The sequence below is a fragment of the Ictalurus punctatus genome, chromosome 2 (genome assembly GCF_001660625.3).
Source record: "Ictalurus punctatus breed USDA103 chromosome 2, Coco_2.0, whole genome shotgun sequence".
Classification (NCBI taxonomy): Eukaryota; Metazoa; Chordata; class Actinopteri; order Siluriformes; family Ictaluridae; genus Ictalurus; species Ictalurus punctatus.
Window position 1 is genome coordinate 36,286,152 of NC_030417.2, and position 22,933 is coordinate 36,309,084.

General features: G+C 41.9%; 1 protein-coding gene across 1 annotated transcript in view; it reads right to left on the reverse strand.

The window, feature by feature from the left end:
* Positions 1–7,860: 7,860 nt before the first annotated feature.
* mylk5 (myosin, light chain kinase 5) overlaps positions 7,861–22,933 on the reverse strand; it is a 44,672-nt gene continuing 29,599 nt past the window's right edge. Inside the window, exons 6-17 of the mRNA XM_053676419.1 lie at positions 18,936–19,063; positions 18,217–18,370; positions 17,218–17,529; positions 16,791–16,890; positions 15,461–15,664; positions 14,922–15,139; positions 13,684–13,807; positions 12,716–12,868; positions 12,505–12,634; positions 11,846–11,933; positions 9,664–9,786; positions 7,861–8,525 (exon numbers count right to left, since the gene is read on the reverse strand). Coding sequence (XP_053532394.1) covers positions 8,308–8,525; positions 9,664–9,786; positions 11,846–11,933; positions 12,505–12,634; positions 12,716–12,868; positions 13,684–13,807; positions 14,922–15,139; positions 15,461–15,664; positions 16,791–16,890; positions 17,218–17,529; positions 18,217–18,370; positions 18,936–19,063 — 1,952 coding nt within the window. The 3' untranslated portion in view covers positions 7,861–8,307. The remainder of the gene's footprint in view (positions 8,526–9,663; positions 9,787–11,845; positions 11,934–12,504; positions 12,635–12,715; positions 12,869–13,683; positions 13,808–14,921; positions 15,140–15,460; positions 15,665–16,790; positions 16,891–17,217; positions 17,530–18,216; positions 18,371–18,935; positions 19,064–22,933) is intronic.

Here is a 22,933-nt window from a genome sequence, read left to right on the forward strand (position 1 = left end):
ACTACTGCTACAAATTTTGTCCAAATTTCACCAAATTTGGCTCAGAAAATCTTTGCACCAATATGCAGAAAAGACATTGAATGGACTTTTGATTTTCGAAACGGTTCACTTGTAACAAGCCAACAAATATGGTGATGAAGTTGCCAATCAGGAAGTGACTGTGTGTCTCATTGAGAACTGTACCATTATCAAGAAACTTGAGACATGTCTTCAGGACTATGACCTGAGGCTACAAATCAAATTTCATGGCAGTGCCACCTACAGGTCAAACGTATCAACCCCGATACTGAAAAAGTTGGGGCAAAATGCAAAAAAACAAACAAACAAAAAGAGCCATTTGAAAATTCAGTTCACCCTGTACTATGTCGAAATATTATTAACACATTATTTGATGTTTTACTTTGCAAATTGAATTTATTTTTGAAAATATACACTCATTTCAAATCTGATGACTGCAACACACTCCAAAAAAGTTGGGACAGTCGACTGTTTACCCCTGTGTAACATAACCGTTTCTTTTAATAACACTTATTAAGCGTTTGGGAGCTGAGTGAAGACACCAGCTGGTTAAGTTTAGCAGGCAGAATTTTCCCCCATTCAGCCATTATGCATTTCTTCAGTTGTGTAATTGTACAGGGACTTCATTGCCTCATTTTGCGCTTCATAATGCACTACACGTCCTCAAGAGACAGGTCAGGACTGTAGACAGGCCATGCTAGCACCCGGACTCTCTGCTTACACAACCATGCGGTTGTAATCTGAGCAGAATGTGGTTTGGCGTTGTCCTGCTCTGTATGGCAGGATATGTTGCTCCAAAATGTGTACATATCATTCTGCATTAATGCTGCACTCACAGATGTTTTCGGCCTCGCCTTTTACGTACCGAGATTTTACCGGATTCCTTGAATATTTTAATTATATTGTGCGCTGTAGAAGGTGAAATGCCCAAAATTCTACCGATTTGCTTGCGGGGAATGTTGTTCTCAAAGTGTTGGATTATTCGCTGACGCATCTGTTGGCAGATCTCTGAGCCTCGACCCATCCTTGCTCTTGAAGGACTAGACCTTTTTGGAGGCTCCTTATATACTATGATTAGATGATTGCCTCACCTGTTTCACATCACCTTCTTATTTCAACTTCACATTGCTATTAGTCCTAAATTGCCCCTGTCCCAACTTTTTTGGAATGTGTTGCATGCATCAATTTCAAAATACAAGTTTATCTTCAAAAAAGTACGCAGTTGATTAGGTAAAACATCAAATACCTTGTCTTTATACGTTTTTTGTTTAAATACAAGTCAGTACATTTACTAATCACCCCTCTTTGCTTTTATTAGCGTTTTCACACTGTCCCAACTTTTTCGGAATTGTAGAAATGACATACACAAAATGATTTAATCTAATGGGTATCTTCGCTACTCCTTCTACAAATTACACCCAAAAAACAACAAATTTGGATAATATCATCTTAACACCTGTCTGCACAATTGTGTGTGAGGCCCTGTAAATGCTGCTTGCAGCTTTAATTCTTCTTCTCCTTCTTTTGCTTCTTCTGGATAGGGTGTCTATGGCAGCCCATAGAACCGTTTTGTAAAAAGTTGTGAAATTTGGCACACTGATTGGGGAAGGTCTAAGGAACATTCTGACAAAATTTGAGCCAAGTGCTGTCAACGCTTTAGCGCCACCAATGGGTCAAATCTAGACCTAATTTGGCAGTATGTTTATGGTCATACCTTTTGAATAGTATGTCTATAATTTAAAAGCCAGGCATTCCTGGATTCCCTGTTTCAAGACAAGTTTAACGCACCCTATGCCATAAATTTTTGCTTAATTAGATTTTCTGCCATCTTGGATTTTGTCCAAAACTGTTTTTTTTTTTTTGCGAGTCCTCAACAAATTTCATCCAATAATCACCAAATTTGTCATTCGTCACTGTCAGGCCTCACAAAAGTTAAAATAATTTGGAAAATTTCAAACGGTTTGTCCGTAATAGGCCACCAAATCTGACAGAGAAGCTGCCAAACAGGAAGTGAGGCTGTATCTAAGCAACGACTCTCCTCACTGACAGAAAACTTGATAGGCAACTTCAGGACCATAACCTGCGTCTATGCAACAAATTTCGTGCCAGTGCCACCTACTGGTCAAAAGTAACAATAACATGCTAAAAAATGCTTACATCTAACACTGTGAATGTGCGGCTCACCCAGTCTGGGTGCTTGGCCCCCAGAAATACTGTTTGCAGCTTTAATTTGATTCTCTCTCTCTCTCTCTCTTTTTTTTTTTTTTGGTAAATTTTACTAGTTATATTTTACTTAGTGCTTGTGAGTTTATGTCTGTGTTTCTAGCATTTCTGAGTGATGGTTTTCACTAACAGTCTCCCTAACTATATGAATGTCCCGTTAACTCTTAACAGGACTGCTTACAGCAAACACCTTGAGAGTCCATTTAAATTAAACATGTTATTAATCATTAATTCTTAAAGCACATTCAATTACTTCAACTAGAACATGCCAACAGGGATGCAAACTTGATAATGAGGGATAAAACTTTGAGCTTGATAATGAGGGTAATTGCTGAGTGAATTCTATTTTGTAAATAAACAGTTGAAAATAAGCAAACAAACTTTTGCTCTCCATTGTATTTTGTATATGATATAAACTTCTACTTCCAGGTTCTCAATGTCAGTAAAAACATTTAAGACTTGAGTTTTATTCTAATCTTGATCTTATCCTGAGACTTGAGTATGTTTAAGCAACAATGTGTCTGGTCTAATCTATTGTACATCATAATTAGCCTAATTCACAGTCATAAGGCTGGATAGTGTAAAATATTGTAGACTGGAGGTGTGCCACAGGAATGGGAATCCACAGGACCCAAGAAAGAAAGTGGCAGGAGCACACTGGGAAGCTTGTGGGATGTTGACAGACAGGATGGGTTGAATGGTCACATGGAACAACACCATGAAGACTAGTTAAGAAGTGTCAATTTTGTAAATGATAAGGGCTACATTTGTGGCCAAGGCGTACAGCCAGATGAGTGGAGTGACCGGCCACTCCAAACGGTTTTGTCAGTCAGAGATGAAGAGGCACACGTTAACGAAAACTTCGACTAGCGAGAAGCTCCTTGTTTTGTTTATTCTTCACGGAGGTTTCATGATAACCCCAATAGTGGTGGGAAAAGTAAAGAAAAGTAGGATATTATTCATCACAAAATAAACTGCATTGAAAGGCTTGCTTCAGGAACTGATAGTCCAGTGTTGCTGTTGGCTTAGCATCAGATTGTCCATGTTCCATGTTCTTGACCCTGGCCTGTTGGGATTACTCTTTTGGATTTAGCATAATTCGAATGGCTTCTCTTTTTTTTTTTGGCTTTGACTTTTGGACTGTATGTTGAGATTCTGTAAATCTGTAAAACATCTGTAAATGTTCTGCAGATGGAACTTCAACCTGTTTTACTCAAATTACTCAAAGGAATTTAACAAAAAAAAACAAAGTAACAAAAAAGCACTAAAACCTATTCAAGACACTGTTTAATCTGGCCTCAATCAAACCTTGAGTCGATCCTGATAATGGTGTACATATGTTTATGCAAAAATGTTTTCTATAGTACCTTATAAACAGCCTAATCCATAATCCTAGCAAGGATAGATTGAATAATATACTGTAGATGCACTATGTTGACAATCAATGATCCTGGGCAACCAAAGGAGGACATTGAGACATAAAAAAAAAAAACAACTATTACGTACAATTGTAAACTTTGAGGGGAATTTCAGGTAGATTGTATACTACGTTTCACCAACTGGACGCTGTGTTACACCTGGAAAAGTCTGAGGTTTATTAAAGATTAAACTGGCCGTTTCTATGTCTCCCTGTTGCCGTCAAAACGGTAAAGATTTTATTAGTATATGTATAGTATATGTTGCTCTAGTGCTGTTCAATTCAGCTCTGGATTAACTACAAGCACAGTATGCTGAGTATGATCCAGAAGACTTTCCTCTTGGCTGGATTGAGGGTTTGGCCGCCATTTCCGGATTCTCTGGAAGACAGGGCCTTGATGGGAAGAATGCTGACGTCCACACAAAAAAGTCAATTTCATGATCTCACATAGTGTGAGATCTTCACAAGTGTACCTGAAAGTGCCAAAAGTTTTATTTCATGACCCCCCCCCCCCCCCCTTCTTTTGCAATAAAATCTAGATGCAAAGACCGTGGAAGGAAGAAGCTGTAAATGAAGTACACGAGTTACACGTGTTAAAACCATCAATCAGTAACTGAAAACGTCCATTTTGATATAATCTCTTCTTCGCTGTGGAACGTTAATGGTGCGTGGCTGGATTAATTTGAATAAAAATAAACATGTCAAGGTTACGATTTGGATTTCATGTGCAAAGCGTAAAAATTTACATAGTTTTCTTCGGTTCTGTCAGCTGTGTGCGGTACTCTCTCCTCTTCTGGTTAAATTGTAGCAGGTTCTCAAATTACATAGCATTTTATTTGATTATGAGAAATAAATCACTGCCCACTGAAAGGAAATGACAGTCCCATACATGCAAGAAAGAAGAAGAGTGCCTTTATTTGTCACTGGTAGGAAGTTGGGGTCAGAGTGCAGGGTCAGCCATGATGCACCCACTGACAATCTCCTTAAAGCAATAATAATAAACTTTATTTTATAAAGCACCTTTAAAAGCAGCTTCTCAAAGCACTGTACACAAAATAAGCAGTACACAGAAAAAAAGTTAATAAGAATAACAACGATAATAATAATAATAATAATAATAATAATAATAATAATAATAATAATAATAATAATAAAAGAAGACATCAGCAGTCAAATGCAAGTTTAAAAAGTAAGTCTTGAGTTGAGCTTTAAAAACGCCAAAGGTCTGAGCTTCCCTAAGTTTGAGAGGAAGCGAGTTCCAAAGGGAAGGAGCATAGATAGAAAAAGCTCCGTCACTCATAGATTTTAAGCGGGTTTGAGGAACAGTTTATAGATTACACTGTGAGGAGCGCAGTCTGCGATTTGGGGTGTAAGGGATTAATAAAGCAGATAAGTACTGAGGAGCCAAGCCATGTAATGCCTTGTATGTCAACATCATGATCTTAAAATGGACACGGAACCTGACCAGGAGCCAGTGCAAGGCAAGTGGCTTGACTGATTTGAATAAAAAACACAGAGAGTTGCAATCAAAATTATTCAACCACCATTGCAAATCAAGTTTATTGTCAAAATGTACAGGCTCAAAATTGATTTCTCCAGTCTCAAAATTATTCAACCCGCTGAACAGAATCCCTCACAGCAGCACAAATATGTAAAGCAGGTGTTGTCTCAAGCACACCTGATGCAACTAATCCAGGGCTTCATTAGTTGCACCAGGTGTGCTTGAGCTGGAACACAAGAAATACCTGAACTGGCTAGGGGTAGGAAATGTGTGAAATACCTGGATGGGGCAGAAAAGGAAGCTATCCACGGCTGCAAGCAGATTTGTGAGAAGGCAGGTTGTGAAAAACCCTCGAGTGACTGCAAAAGACCTGCAGCAGGACTTGGTGGAAACAGGCACTGAGGTTTCAGTGAGCACTACTGACCCAAAAGCACAAGAAAAGTCGCTCAGAATCATGTAAATAAGCCAGAGAAGTTTTGGGATTCTGTTCTGTGGAGCAATTAAATTTTCGGTACGACGGACCAGCGGTACGTCGGGAGGAAGAAGAATGAAGAAAGAACACTCTGTCCACAGTCAAGCATGGTGGTGGCTCAGTGATGTTCTGGGGCTGCTTTGCATCCTCTGGCACTGGAAACCTGCAGCGTGTGGAAGGTGAGATGGATTCATTGAAGTATCAGGAAATCCTAGGAGAAAACGTCATGCCGTCTGTGAGGAAGCTGAAGCTTGGGCGTTATCGGACCTTCCAACAAGACAGTGATCCCAAGCGTACCTCAAATTCCACCAAGGCTTGGTTGCAGAAGACGTTCTGGAAGATTCTACAGGGCCATCACCATCACTTGACTTGAACCCCATAGATAATCTCTGGTGGGATTTGAAGAATGCGGTTGCAGCAGGCAAACCCAAGAATATTACTGAACTGGAGGCCGTTGCTCATGAGGAATGGGAGAAGATTCCTCAGGAACGCTGCCAGAAGATCTGCATCTCATTTGCAGCAGGTCATAACAGCAAAAATGCACTCTACTAAGTACTAAAGATACTTGCCATGAAGGGGTTGAATAATTGTGAGACTGGAGAAATCATTATAAGTTGCATTTTCAGTTGAATTTGGGGAAACGACTTGAAGCGTTCGTTTTGTTGAACAATTTCTACTGCTTTTGTTTGATTTGTTCATCGCAGACAGCTGAAAGTCTGTCATTTTTGACAATAAACCTGATTTGCAGTGGGGGTTGAATCATTTCGATTGCAACTGTATAGTGTAACATTGTCATGCCTATGATATGGATTTCATGTACAAGCGATGAAAGACGTTAAATTTACATAACGTCCATCTGTTCTGTAAGCCGTGTGTGATGACATGTTCTCTTGTGGATAAATTGTAGCGTGTCCTCGGATTAAAGAAAAATTTGATTTGATTAAATTTGCTGAAATACACACACACACACACACACACACTCACACACACACACACACACACACACAAAGCCACTGGACTAGACAGTATCCCTGGCCACGTACTCTGAGCATGTGCCAACCAGAGGTCTATTTCCTGCATTTTAAAATATCCAAAGTGCAGTTACGGCTAAAGTTATATCTGCACTCCGGTTTCTATCGTAGCTGGCATAGGAAATAGGTAAGCGTGAAATAGGTAAGTGTGACATGCTCGTGCATTGTAGGTCGATGTCAGACAGCAGTAGGCACAGTAAGAGAAATCTCCTCAGAGAAGAGAAATGACATCCTCAACTGAGCAAGGGTGCAATGCGATGTTGTCAACAGGGGCTGGTGGGGGTTGTGAACTCATCAGCTGGCCAGAGCAGGGTGGCAACAGCTTCAGCGGGGCAGGGGAAGAGCTATGTCCTCATAGGAACACGGAAGCGGAGCGACATCGTCAGTGGGATGATGAAGTGGTGCGACATCCCCGGTGGAACACGGAAGCTGCCCCGGGGATGGAGACTGACGAGGCTTAAGCTGGAACAGGCGTGTATAAGTTGTGATCGTCCAATGGCAAGCTGGAACGTGATGCATTACAGTGGATGGGGCCTAAACGAGGAGGAGGAGGCAAAAGACACCCATCCCATAACCGACATAGACACACAAATGGCACATAATACAAACAGAAATGCGAGAACGTAACAACATCGGGTCGGAGGAATTTTATCCCGTTCCTCAGTACAGAACAGCTTCAGCTCTGGGATGTTGGTGGGTTTCCTCACATGAACTGCTTGCTTCAGGTTCTTCCACAACATTTCTATTGGATTAAGGTCAGGATTTTGACTCAGCCGTTCCAAAACATTCACTTTATTCTTCTTTAGCCGTTCTTAGATGGAACGACTCGTGTACTCAGGGTCTTTGTCTTGCTGCATGACCCACTTTCTCTTGAGATTCAGTTCCTGGACAGATTTCCTGACATTTTCCTTTACAATTCGCTGTTATATTTCAGAATGCGTTGTTCCATCAATGATAGCAAGCCGTCCTGATCCAGATGCAGCAAAGCAGGCCCAAACCATGATACCACCACCGTGTTTCATTTTTGTCATGGCCTTTAAAAACAAACAAAAAAAAAGAGATAAACTCTGTAGCTATAAGCATGTTTAATTAAAAACAATTTATTGAAAGATGTAAAAAAAAAAAAAAAAAAAAAAAAGATTAAATAAATAAACTGTGGTGTAGCATTTATATAGTTATTCTGATTCATAAATCTGCCTTTATGAATATATTACCGGGTATTTATTTATTTTAAGCCACATGTTACATGTTGATCACATTGCACAAACAAGTCACACAACTCAAAGTGGGATGCAAAAGATACAAAATGGATGCGTGAATAATAACTGCTCTCAAACATCAAAATGACAGTGATGGATTTACACCTTATTCAAATGACAATTTCAGCATTGCATTCACATTGTATTAACTTTCAAATATACTCGACATTTTGTGCAACAACCTCATGCCCACGGGTTACAGGAAACCAACGTTTGTGTAGAAATGAATATTTCTGTTGAATAAAGAGGGATATAAAAAGTGACAGAGACCGTGAGGCACGTATGTGTGTGTGTGTGTGTGTGTGTCTATATATATATATATATATATATATATATATATATATATATATATATATTTAACAGATAGTTAATTTGTATTTAACTATCTAAGTGGTCCTGGCCACTACAGTGATTTTAGCAGAGCAGAGCGCGTCCCCGTGGTCGTTGGTGGCTTTGCATGTGTACGTGCCGCTGTGCTGCAGGCTGATGCTGTCCAGTGTGAGGACACACATCCCGTTTTCCTCATAATCCACCTGCACACTTCCATCCTGCTCCTCCAGCACCTCACCATCCCTCAGCCATAACACTTCGGGGTCTGGGTAACCTGTGACACATACACATACAGAGAGAGAGAGAGAGAGAGAGAGAGAGAGAGAGAGAGAGACAGAGACAGAGAGTGAGAGAGAGTTTGAGAGAGAGAGAGTGTGTGTATGTATGTGAGAGAGTGTGTGAGAGAGCGTGGGAGAGAGTGTGTGTGTAAGAGTGAGAGTAAGAGAGATAGATAGAGAGAGAGAGAGAGAGAGAGAGAGAGAGAGAGAGAGAGAGAGAGAGAGAGAGAGAGAAGAATTGGATTAGAGTGGATTTTTGTTGTTTTTCTGATGAACCACTGAGTCAGTGTACTTTTAAAAACGACCGAAAATGAACTACGGGAGACAAAGAGAGAAAAATATGCACAAATATGGAAATATCTAAAAGTTTCTTTTAGCACTGTTTCGGCAAGATACTTTATGAACAGCGGTGCTTGAAAGTTTGTGAACCCTTTAGAATTTTCTACATTTATTCATAATTATGACCTAAAACATCATCAGATTTTCACACAAGTCCTAAACGTAGATAAAGAGAACCCGATTAAACAAATGAGACAAAAATATGATACTAATAAGGAAAATGATCCAATATTACATATCTGTGAGTGGCAAAAGTATGTGAACCTTTGCATCAGTATCTGGTGTGATCCGCTTGTGCAGCGATAACTGCAGATAAACATCTGCGGTGACTGTTGATCGGTCCTGCACATCGGCTCGGAGGAATTTTATCCCGTTCCTCAGTACAGAACGGCTTCAGCTCTGGGATGTTGGTGGGTTTCCTCACATGAACTGCTTGCACTACATTTCTATTGGATAAAGGTCTGGACTTGGCCATTCCAAAACATTCCAAAACTTTGATGATGTTTCAAAGCATAAACATCTAATGATGTTTTAGGTCACATCTCTGCAGAAATATAGAAAATTCTCAAGGGTTCACAAACTTTCAAGCACCACCGTGCTGTATTTTTAAAAGTGCAAAAAAATAAATAAATAACCCCGGTATTATTCTCCATGGTATTTTTTAGATCCTGACCTGTTTAAACTAGCATGCGGATAAATGATGGCTTCTATGAGTCGCTCTTGATAAGAGTGTTCGCTAAATGCTGTAAACAAGAGACAAACGTGTGTGTATTTGATGACGGTGGCGTGTCTAACCAGTCACATGGCAGACGAGCTGTGCGGTGGAGTCCTCAAAGGCCGACAAGTCAAACGGCGTCTTAATGAACTCAGGTTTGGACTGCATCCTCTTCTCCAGGGACTTGAGGACGTGCTTGTTATCTGCAGCGAGGAGAGTACAGAGACCGTCATCGACCAGGGCAAGATACTCACTGGCACGACAAAGCCTTTTATGAAACACACGTGCTGGACAAAAATACACACACTTAGGTACAAAATAAATAAATAAATAAATAAATAAATAAATATATGAAATGTTCCAAGGTTTCATTTTTTCTTTAATCTTTCAAATATAAAGTCTATAAAGAAAGGATTTGTTCCACTGATATAGTGATGACACTGAATTCTGCAGGTTCTCCTGACATAAAAGTCAACTAAAAATAGGACAGCTTTTAGAAAAACAAACACTAAGAGTTTAAAAGGCTCTTAAATGAAGTGTAGATTAACCGAGGCTCTAAGCCGAGTCTCGAGTGGAGTCTTTAATAAGCATCCAAGACACACACACACAAGAATACAGACTAACCATTCAAGTCGCTCCTTGAACCTGTATTTTAATATAAAATGTCTAAATAAACTGAGATTTTCAGGATTACTTACACTTTGGATCTACTGTAGTTGCTCAGGAGTATAATCTGCACCACTTAAATCCTGACTCTATTTTAAAGCCAGGGCAAGTTAGGAGAAGCACCGACTAGTCAACTGGTCATATAATACGTCCACACTGTAAAACCGGATAAGTTCCTTTAACTCAAAAAAATCGGAGGAAACTAATTACCTCAAAATTTTCAAGTTGATAAATCAATTTCTTTAAGCCAAATCTTCAATTCAATTCTATTTGTATCGCACTTTTTTTTTTACAATGGTCGTCGTCTCAAAGCAGCTTTATAGAAACATATAAACATGGGATACAGGGAAGTTTACTTCAAGAGTCTCTGACAGTTAAGAGTAATGATAATGAGGCTTTACTGCTTAGCTATACATTACAGAAATTCTTTTATTTATACCCCAGCATGTTAGGAAGATGAGGTCAGAGCGCAGGGTCGGCCATGATACAGCGCCCCCTGGAGCAGAGAGGGTTAAGGGCCTTGCTCAAGAGCCCAACAATGGCAGCTTGGCAGCACAGGGGCTTGAACCCCCAACCTTCTGATCAGTAACCCAGAGCCTTAACCACCACGCCACCACACCGCTCCCATGCCTTCTCATGTTCAGGAATCTAGAGTGTCGATAAAATGACTGACAGGCGGCCCATCCAAACACAAGCAAGCATTCCGAGCTTTCCGATCGGGTTTTCTCAGCTGCTTAAAACACTCGTGCTTAAACGATTACTTTTCATCATTTTCTACATATTTTCCAGGTTATTTATATGTACAAGAAGGAAAACCCCCCCCCCCCCCCCCCCAACTAGTAAAAGTTAGTAGTCCTGCTACCTTTAGTCAAGTGTAATGTGCTGATAGGGCACTGCTGTGTTGTTCATTTGAGGCACATTAAGCTCCACCCCCATTTATAAACTCCATCCTTCTGCTGATAGTTAGACCGTAGTTATGACCTAATAAGCATGAGGATAATTTGGTCTTTCTAGCTCTGATCATGGAGATGCATCTAGAGAAGGACTTTTACGATTTGTAGCGCAGTGGATTTTTTGATGCCACTCACATTTTCCGTGAGTTCTACTAGACAGTCTTTTCGTGTCGACGCTCGGTCCTTCTACAGTTTGCCGAAGATCACGTGGACGAGCCAGAATGCTTAAATGAGAAGCGTCATGTTTAGAGAAAGGAAAACACTGCATTCCAGCGTAAGAACCTTATCCTGTCTGTGAAAGAATGGTGGTGGTAGTATCGAGGTTTGGGCCAGTTTTGCTGCTTCTGGGCCAGGACGACCTGCCTCAGAAGCGATTTATGATACAGGGTTAATGACACGCATTATTACGCTTCATTCTTTTTCATCAAACAAGAATTTTTTTCCATTATTACGCAGCGCAGTTACCATCACAACGCTAATTGATGGACATATTTTAAAGGTGGAGTAATGCATCTAATACTAACATTCTAGCATGTTTAAGTCGTATGTGTGTCCTATAGTCCAGAAAATAACGCAAACTTAGGATGATGTAGCTATGTTTGGTTAGGGAGAAGCGGTGTAGTAGGTCTGCGAGTGTATTTACCGTCCACGGGGCTAGGGAGAGACGCAGAGTTGTCGGATTTGGACAGCAGGGCCATCCTCTTCAGAGCCAGCACGGCTTTGCCTGTTTTCTGCACACAAAAGCAAATGGCTCCGTTACTCCCTACAACCGTGATTCACAAACGTTTTCAGCGACCAGACTATGTTTTCTTTTGCTTTTTTAAATAGGAAGTTGACAAGGGAACCATCAGGACTGTGAGTCAGGTAGTTTGATGCCTGAGAACGGATTTATTAACCCATCATACCGATGAACAAATAATCGTGTAGCTTTCTACCACAGCGCTGTCGAATTCTCAAACTGTTAAGTGTTACGAAGGCGTCCATTCATTTTCTCTAGCAGTAGCAGGTTTATATTAACGCACTCGTTCTTATTAGAAAGTCGTTTCTATAGTAACAACTGACACGGTGGACCCGCTACATAACAGTAAACAGGCTAATAGTAGACGGATTGAAAAAACGTGTCATTATTTAGCAAAGGAATGAAATCGAATTGTTGATAGAGCAAAGTTTTCGGTAAGGAGATGTTTATGTTAATAACGTTTACGGAAGGAGTCTCCAGTGTCGGTGAGTTTCTCGGTAACGTAATAATTTTGTGAGACCGGAGAGACTTTTTTTTTGATTCCCCGTATGAATTCTCAGTACCTTCCACTTCTGCCTGGCTAAGAACTTCTTCATCTTGTCTTTGGAGAGGTTCTTGGCAGCGCCGGGGTCTGCAGACTCCGACGTCGCCATCCAGGCATGAGACAGAGCTTCGTCGCAGGACATCCGCTGCCTGTGAGACGAGAGGACAGTGTGTTTCCATGTGTGTGTATGAGAGTGTGTGAGAGTGTGTCCTGATGCCCTGATGTCTAACCTGACATTTTTCTGCAGTAGAGATCTGATGAAGTCTTTGGCTTGGTTTGTAATATCCTCAAAACTCTCCTCGTCAAACTCCCACTGGGCCGCAGTCACTGAAGCCAGAGTCTCTGAATCGCTGTCTCCCTGGAACGGAGATTCCCCGCTCAACCTGTACACACACACCGCATACAAATAATACCATAATACCAAATTGCTACCAGTATTTTACTCATGCAATCATAGTAGGAACCACTAGATGGCAGGCTAGTAAAGGCATTTTTTAAAATTATTATTACTAGGATTATTATTTTAAATTTCCTTGAATGAGAAGGCACACCACAACTAAACAAAACAACAAAATAAATAAAGAACAGATAATCCTGGCTACGGATCCACCGGGTCATGACCCAGGAGCAGGATGAATACGTTACTGAAGTAATTCTGCATAATCCGTCCTTTTAGAAATAGGCTTTTGAACTGCTTATGCAGAAAGAATAGTATGCGTTTTTGTTTTACAGCCCGTACATTGTAGTCGTGTGTGTCTGACGGTATGCGCCTGCTGGTTCACCTGGTTAATCTTCAGGAATGCACAACTGACCGGATTGACTTGTTTGTATTGTTCGCGTTATATTGCATCAGCGGTTGAACTTTTGCACACAACTCCACGAGAACATCTTTCAGGACTTGCTCGAATGTCAGCGTCGCCTAAACCTGGGGTTAGGGTTAGGGTTCGGTTGTCATGTGTACTCAGAGCTACCAACAGCGCTAACTAGAACCACTGTTTGTTCAGCTCTAGATGATCTTAAGACATGGTTTGGAACATCAGGCGCTGATGTCCTCAAGTCCTGTGAGCAATGCATTACAGTAGTCAAAGAAAGAAAAAACAAAACAAAAGAAACACACCCACGCACACACACACACACACACACACACACACACACACACACACACACACACACACACACACACATTGCTGGGACTTACAGTATATAGCAGATCACTCCAATGCTCCACATGTCTGTAGTCAGATGCACAGGTTCATAGTTGATGACCTCTGGAGCCACAAACTCAGGGGTTCCATGCATCACCTTCAGAGGAGTTGAAGAGTCTGAGAAACACACACACACACACACACACACACACACACACACACACACACACACACCTTCTATTCAATCATACCCAACTGAACACACACTATAGCCGAACAGATTGCAATAGATTACACACTGACACACTTGCATGCAATTGCCCACTCGCGCTCTCACACTCTGACCCGTACACACACACTGACCCGTACACACTCTGACCCGTACACACACTCTGACCCGTACACACACTCTGACCCGTACACACTCTGACCCGTACACACTCTGACCCGTACACACTCTGAACCGTACACATACAGACCCGTACACACTCTGACCCGTACACACTCTGAACCGTACACACACTCTGACCCGTACACACTCTGACCCGTACACACTCTGAACCGTACACATACAGACCCGTACACACTCTGAACCGTACACACACTCTGACCCGTACACACTCTGAACCGTACACACACACTGACCCGTACACACACACTGACCCGTACACACTCTGACCCGTACACACACTCTGACCCGTACACACTCTGACCCGTACACACACTCTGACCCGTACACACTCTGACCCGTACACACACACTGACCCGTACACACTCTGACCCGTACACACACTGACCCGTACACACACTGACCCGTACACACACTCTGACCCGTACACACTCTGACCCGTACACACACACTGACCCGTACACACTCTGACCCGTACACACACTGACCCGTACACACACTGACCCGTACACACTCTGACCCGTACACACTCTGAACCGTACACATACAGACCCGTACACACTCTGAACCGTACACACACTCTGACCCGTACACACTCTGACCCGTACACACTCTGAACCGTACACATACAGACCCGTACACACTCTGAACCGTACACACACTCTGACCCGTACACACTCTGAACCGTACACATACAGACCCGTACACACTCTGAACCGTACACACACTCTGACCCGTACACACTCTGAACCGTACACATACAGACCCGTACACACTCTGAACCGTACACACACTCTGACCCGTACACACTCTGACCCGTACACACACTCTGACCCGTACACACACTGACCCGTACACACACTGACCCGTACACACACTCACCCAGCTTGCAGGCAAGCCCAAAGTCGATAATCTTAATCTGAAATCCGGTTCTGTCCTCGCACACGATGTTCTCCGGTTTCAGATCCAGGTGCACGATGTTCTGCTGGTGCATGTACTGAACTCCCTGCAGGATCTGACGCATGTAACCGATGCTCGATTGCTCCGTGTGCTCGAAGTTATCATCCACAATACGCTCAAACAGCTCCCCACCTGCAATGCTAAACACACACACACACACACACACACACACACACACACACAGACACACACACACACACACACACACACACACACTTTAGATTCAGCTTGAGAATAATGATAAAGTTAAGTCCATTTAACTCAAAAAATTGGAGGAAACTAATTACCTCAAAATTTTTAAGTTGATAAATCAATTTCTTTAAGCCAAATACGCTTAAATAACAAGATTGAGTTACATTTTTGTTATATTTAAGCGTTTTTTTTTATTTTTTAATTTTTTAAAAGGTGCTCATTACCCTAGAGACAGTACTACATACTAGTAATGCACTGCGGATACTCACAACTCCATGACCATCACTATTTCAGGCTTGCTATCGTACGCTGCCAGGCACTGCACCAGTTTGGGATGATGGAGGGAGTTCATCAGCTCGATTTCTTTCTTGGCAGCGTCTCTCTCTTTCGCACGCCGACCCTTATAGAACTTCCCAGCAAACACCTCACCGGTCTCCTTATGGCTCAGGCGATACACATGACCGAACTTCCCTCTGAAGGAGACAGAGGCAAAAAAAACAAAAACAAAGAAAGAGTTTAGGCAAGGCGACAGATATGGAGGGAAAAAAAAAAAACGGTTAACATTTAATATCAGTTCTACACTTAGGTTCATGTAACAACAACAAGTAATCTCACCCAAAAACATCAATCGTAATTTTAAAGCTGCGGTATGTAACTTCTTAGCTGTACCCTACATCAGAATACAGTGTATCTCGTGTCTTATCGTCTTGCGTGGAATGATAAACAGTGATAAGAAAGAAAGAAAAAAAAGAGGTAATACAGTAGTTGTCCAAGATGGCCACCACCGCAACGTCCCAGCGTTTAATTTCGATTAATTAGCAATAAGTGTTAGAGCAACTACACATAAACAGGAAACTGACAGGAAGCTCCACTGACATACAGAGGTTCCAGCTCGCACCTTTATATTTCGTATCCCCTATGCATATTATCTCGTTTGTTCCTCTGTGGAGAGCCATTGAAGTCGTCAGTAGGCTTTCCTACTACTGGTTGCCATAGTAACCCTTATCAGCGATTGACGCAACGAGCATTCCATCATCGTCTTTGTTTTTGTAATCGACTTTTTTTTTTTTTTTTTTTTTTTTAAACAAGCCACGTCGTTGTTTCACTAATCCCACCAGAGAGGGTAAATACAAGAAAAACAAAATGGCCGAAAGTCTGTGAAAACGCTTCTCTTTCTCGACGCACTGCCTAAATCTCTTAATAATCGAGTGTTAAAATAAAATCGCCCTCTCGTCTTGCTCTGCATCTTTCAAATCCAGGTCCGCTGGGATGCTTCACACCTCCGATATTCATAAACACCTCCACGCTACGAGGAAATGGAAAACGTCGGTGGTATTGATTCATCTGAATGGCAGCGTGACTGTGGAAACCTGTTTGGTAGTTTCGCATCCTGACCTCCCACAGATTCCCACAGGGGTTCTTTACCTGAGAATATCATCAACACGCTATGGAACTGACTGGAAATGTAAACGATTCCTCTCCCGTCTACATAACACTCGCATGTGTGCACACGCCTGAGCCTAGTCAGGGATTCGCTTTCACGTTTCTTGGCATGCATTGATTTGAGCGAAGTTCCTGGAATGGAATACGTTTACTTACACTCCCAGTTTGTCCAGTACGTCGTAGTGGTCAGTGACTTTGTGTTTCTCATCGATGGTAACGGTGACGTAATCGTTTCTCTTCTCTGTATGTGGCTCGCCTGAAGAAGGACACACACATTAGCGCATGTGATTAGCAAAACCATTAGCACAGAGGATAAAACCATTACATACAGCACGGTTTGTATGTGATGGTGTAACAAGATCTACGCGCTGTTGGAGTTTTCATTTTCATTTGTATTGTAACAACAAACAGAGACGTAGTGGGCATGCTGGAAGAGCCATGTATATCAGAATTTACTTTTTTTAAAAATGTGTAATCGTGAATTTTTCTCTAAGGGGATTTAACTTATTTAACTTTTTTGGAATAGGAAAATATTGTCTTGTCATTGACCTGATGGGTCACATTTACAAAGTTATGGTCTCACCTGCGCTGTCCATCCTGATCACCTGAGACTCTGGACCTGGGGCGCTGAGTCCCACAGCGTTACGGGCTCTGACCCGGAAGCGATACTCCGCCTGTGGCTGGAGTCCAGAGCTCGCCCTGAGGGACGTGCTTTTACAGCCGGCTGAGAGCTCGGTCCAGTGACCTGTCCCGGTCGAGCTGACTTGCTGAGCCTCTACCAGGTAACTTGTGACGGCTGAACCGCCGTCGTAACACGGCCCTGTCCAGGAGAGGACGATGGAGTGTGAGGAGAGCACACGCACCACCGGGGACGAGGCAGGAGGCTGCGGGCGCTCTATAACGCAAACACACACACAAATGACAAATATTATTAAACCTTTCTTTCCTTTAGTTTTAGACTACAAGGCTAATGCTGCTAATAAGTGAACAAAGCCAATAGCTACCAGTTTAGCATCAAGCAAACGTAGGATCAGTGTCTCAAACACACTTGCTGATGTGGTTTCTGACCCTGTATTACACACTGTTATCTTTACAAATGGACAAAAGGACATCACAGGTGTCAGTTCACACGAGCGTCCAACTAAGGTAGGACGCGTGGCCTAAAATTTGAAGAAGGAGTTGTACAGGTGAAGGGATTCCAAAGAGATTTTTTCTTTTCTTTTCATACAAACATTCTACGGACCTAGGCATGTTTCTCGAGTCGTGCCGTTGGTCCGATGCTAAACTGCTAGCTATGAACGTCCCACACTTCAATGCTACGTTTGCTTCAACTCAAGAAGCAAGCTAAAGACCCCGAACATGTCTTAGAGAAAGTGTAATTCTTTTTGGCCAAACAATCGTTTAAAAAAAAAAAAGAATCATAAAAGAAACCATGGAACGGAATTCGTTATTCGGTGTACCCATCAGAATTCTTACTCAACACCCTCGGCAATATAAAACCCATACAATACAACAGTACTTTCAGAATAATATGAACAATTTCCAGAGGACAGATCTGAAGTGCAACGTGGGCGGAGCTTACCGATGACGGACAGTGTGAGGGAGTGCTGGGCGGAGCCTTTACGGTCTCGCGCGACTAGCGTGTAGCGTCCGGAGTCCTCGGGTCGAGTCTCTGAGATGACCAGACTGCTGCTCTCACTGCTGCCCTCTATCCTGAACCTGGAGTCCGTGAGAACCTGCAGACAGATTTCATTCACCTCTATCATTATTTTATTCATAAGCAGTGGGCAACTTGGAATATTTTCAGGGTGATGGTGAGTTGGAACGACAGAGGGATTAGGGGTAGCGTAATATTCAGAGGAGCTTCAGTATATTGTTACTAAGTGAACAGAACTAGAATAAAGAAATGAACTTTTACTACATTTCCGTGACCAAATGCATACATTTTAATCCGTTGATTTTTAATTCCTCATTGCAAATCCCAACATTTGTTTTTCTTTAACACAACTCATCTGAAGTTAATTAACGAATGATATTTACTCCACTGTGCTGTTGAATTCTTTCACGGATGTTCCACGGTTCTCATTCACACACACATTAATGGTAGCAGAGCTGCCATGCAAGGCGCTAACGTGCCATCGGGAGCAACTTGGGGGTCAGTGTCTCGCCCAAGGACACTTTGTCACGTGGAGTCGAACCGCTAACTCTACGATTACTGCACAACCCACTCTACCACCTGAGCCACAGCTGCCCAAGTGTGTGCATGCACGTGTGTGTGTGTGTGTTTGAAGGTTTCAATACCTCTTTTTTGTTATAAATCCAACAGGAAACGATCGGCGGGTTGCCTTTGAACGTACAGCTCAAATGAGCCGTCTCGCCCGCCCGCACCTCCACCTGAGCACCAGAGGACGTAATCTGCAGAGGGACGGCTGCGAAGACAGAGAGCACACGGAATGCGGTCACCAGCCGAGTATGGAACCGAACTGCATTATATATATAAGAATTGTTTTTATATGTAATTATGTTGTACGTTTGTAAAGTTCTATAAGATACGACACCAACACGCTGTACGTCTCTAACATCCTCTTCGCTCGTTCGACCAGCTATCAGAGACGACAGACTGGTAAAGCTTTACATTTAGGTTCCCTTAACTGACATTATTTAACTCATTAGTTAACATGAACAGACAAAAGGCCTCATTTGTCAATCGTTTAGTAAAGTTTTGTGTCAACGTCTGAAAGAAATTTACAAACAAAAAGTGTCCGAAAAAGCGATTTTTTTTTTCTAGTTCGTAATCGCGTGTGCATTTTGATCGACCTTCGAGGGCAAAACGCATTCCCGACACAGCTCATTTGCATGTGGTGACGCCTACAAAACTCCGTAAAAGTACAAGTGCACAGAGGGCTGTGAAAAATGAAAGTAAATGCAGAAAGACAGCAGCGGAAGACATTTTGACTCACTTCTACACCAGTAAAAATATATAACAGTGTAACAACTAGCCCATGTAAAGGTCAAAGTCTAGAGGAAAATTACAGGAAAGGTGAATTAATGGTCAATAACCAGAAAACCAGTTGAGGTGGTTCGGGCACCTGGTAAGGATGCCCCCTGGGCGCCTCCCTAGGGAGGTGTTCCAGGCACGTCCAGCTGGGAGGAGACCTCGGGGAAGACCCAGGACTAGGTGGAGAGATTATATCTCCACACTGGCCTGGGAACGCCTCGGGATCCCCCAGTCAGAGCTGGTTAATGAGGCTCGGGAAAGGGAAGTTTGGGGTCCCCTGCTGGAGCTGCTGCCCCCGTGACCCGATAACGGATAAGCGGTTGAGGATGGATTAATGGATAACCAGAAAACTCATGAAGACTCATGAGTGAAACTCATCGTTTTGAATTGTTTTCAGGAGCATAATTGATATATAATGCGGTTTTCATCCCCCGAAGAAAGTAATACCGGTTTTAAGCATCATTTCACTCATACACGAGTGCTAAATCTTCCATCAGATCGGCCCAGCCTCCGTTTATACGGTGGCATTTCTTTTTTTTTTTCATAACAGAACGATTTGTTTCATTCGTCCTAATATAAAACGAACGGTTTTTCATAAAATTGTTCTCAATGGTATTTTTAGTTTCAAATAATAACCCAAATAAGACAAATACTCAGCCCCTGCATTAGCCAGCATTAATACCGTGATGTTTTTATGGAGCAAAATTAAGCCCATGCCGAACAACACCTTAACGAACACGTTCCTGGTCCTTAAATGGCAAAATTCAGAACTGAACCTGAAAGCCAGTTCTAGTACGTATACCTGCAGACCAGAGCAAGTTCATTAGTTATCATGTACCTTTTTTAATTGACATAGTCATGGACTTAATAAACAGTCAATGCAGGTGTATTTCGTTAACATTTAAACAAATGTCCATTAATATATGTGCTAACTTTCTCTGTTTACATTACTTTGGGTTCATTAATTCATGGTTAGGGTTAACTAATGCGGTAAACCATGCTAATTAAAGAAGATTTCTCAAACACAGATTCTCACGCACTGCATACACGCTACTCGCAGGTGAAAATATCTCGAACTGACGAAGCTGTACTCAACATTTATCATGACGTAATTATTACATCACAAAGACTGTAAGATTATTAAAATGATTGAGCCGGCGTTGTTCAACGTGGATCTAGATATTTCTATGAATTTCAAGTTTTTAAAAAAACATGAACTCATTCTAGAATTAAACACAAACTAAATTATCAGTTTATAAAGCATATCATTGGTCACACATATATTAGAGCACAGGGAAATTATTTTTTTTCACATATCCCAGCATGTTAGGAATTTGGGGTCAGAGCACAGGGTCAGCTATGATACAGCGCCCCCTGGAGTAGAGAGGGTTAAGGGCTTTGCTCAAGGGCCCAACAGTGGCAGCATGGCAGTGCTTGGGCTTGAACCCCCAACCTTCCCATCAGTAACCCAGCACCTTAACTGTTTAGCCACCACTACCCCAATTTAAAGACAGAATTTAAAGCTTGAGACAACAAAAGCATCCTTAGTAACTGCCTGGTCAGACTCACAGTGCTTTAAATTAGACTACTAGTTTGTTTATATTTTAGGAAACCAATTAAATTAGTTTAAAAAAAAATATATTACAGGCACTTTCAAACAAAAGCTGGGCTCAATTCTGAACTTGAGTGATAAGCTGAGGTTGAGGAACGGCATTTCCAGGGGTGTAGTTGGTCGTGCTCATATTTAATTAACCCGATAACCCCCTCTCCCACTGCATGGACAAATCAATGTTTACATTACTGAATCTCGCACATGTCACTGTAAACGTTTGGGTCACGGACGAACTACTGTTTACACACGTACCGACACTTTGTTCACGACCGCGATACCGCACCGCCCCTTTAAATTTCATTTCGACCTGCACCTATTGACCGGGTTAGTGTTTAGTGAGGTGAGCATTTTGTGCTTACTCTTAGTATTTTGTCCTGTGAGATGAAACTTCGGATGTGTCTGGTCGCGATGACTGAAGATCTACTCGAATTCACTAATTAAAACACAACAACAACAACAACAACAACCCTTTCTCCGAGTTTCAATCTGAATACCGATACAGATATGGTTATTTGGAGCACTAAAGGGCTGCAGAAATAAATAAATGCATTGCGTTACACAATTACTATGAGGCAATATCTGCCACTCAACCTTACAGCTCTTCAGTTCACCTTTCCATATCAGCTTTGACTTCGGTAATTAACAACCCACACACCCAGCCCATATCTAACTTTATGGCTCAGGACGCGATAAGACGCTCAGAGGAGCCACCAAATGAGCCACTGTTCAAATCAGAGCACTGTATTTAATCTGTAATTTATTTAATCTTTACCTAATCTATCTCTCTCTCTCTCTCTCTCTCTCTCTCTCTCTCTCTCTCTCTCTCTCTCTCTCTCTCTCTACCTGCCTGATCTGTCCTGATGCCCAACTTCTGGTTGATGATGGCTTTGGACTCCAATTGAAACAGACAGTGATAGCTTTAAGACTCCGACTGTCACGAAGTTGACAACAGAGAACATGTGAAAACTATAATGAATTTCCTGGTTACACAGTCGCACCTTTTGACTATACAGCACACAGTTAGGGGGAATTATTTATAATCGCACTATCCGGTGTCACCCAGTTGAGGGTCTGTTCCCTTTCATGTAAACCCTGAATCGATTTATTTCTGCAAGGCTGATTTGTGACAGTGTCCGCTGTTAAAAGCGCTACACAAATCAAACCGAATCGAATTGAAAATTTTGTGAAAATGTGTTTTCATTTTTGCCTTTGGCTGTCAGAGATATAACCCCCGCTTGGGAAAAAAATGAATATCTGTGGAACAGAAACTGCTTTTAGGTGTGAAATTGAAAGCAGAACTGTGTGGAAAGAGAACTTGATTTAAATAAAAACACAAAACAAACTGTTGATCTAATTGGATTAGTCACGATGTTGGAGCTTCCTAAAAAAAAAACCAAAAACGTAACAGGTAACATGTACGACTATTCTAGAGTAACTGTCGTTCTGTTATCAGGGCATGTTTATTGGGAAATGTTCTTATCTAAAAACGAGCACAAAGACTCGTAGTCACTTACTGTCTAATCGAAATCCTTGTCTCGTTTCAGTCCAGAGTTTATACTGTAATTCCTCAATAAAGCCTTGGGTGTGTATGTTTGGGTCTCTGAATATGTCAGTCGACTGGAGTAGGTTTTCACAGTACCGTTTGTGTACAAAGTATTTATTTATTTTAGATTTATATATTATATTTTA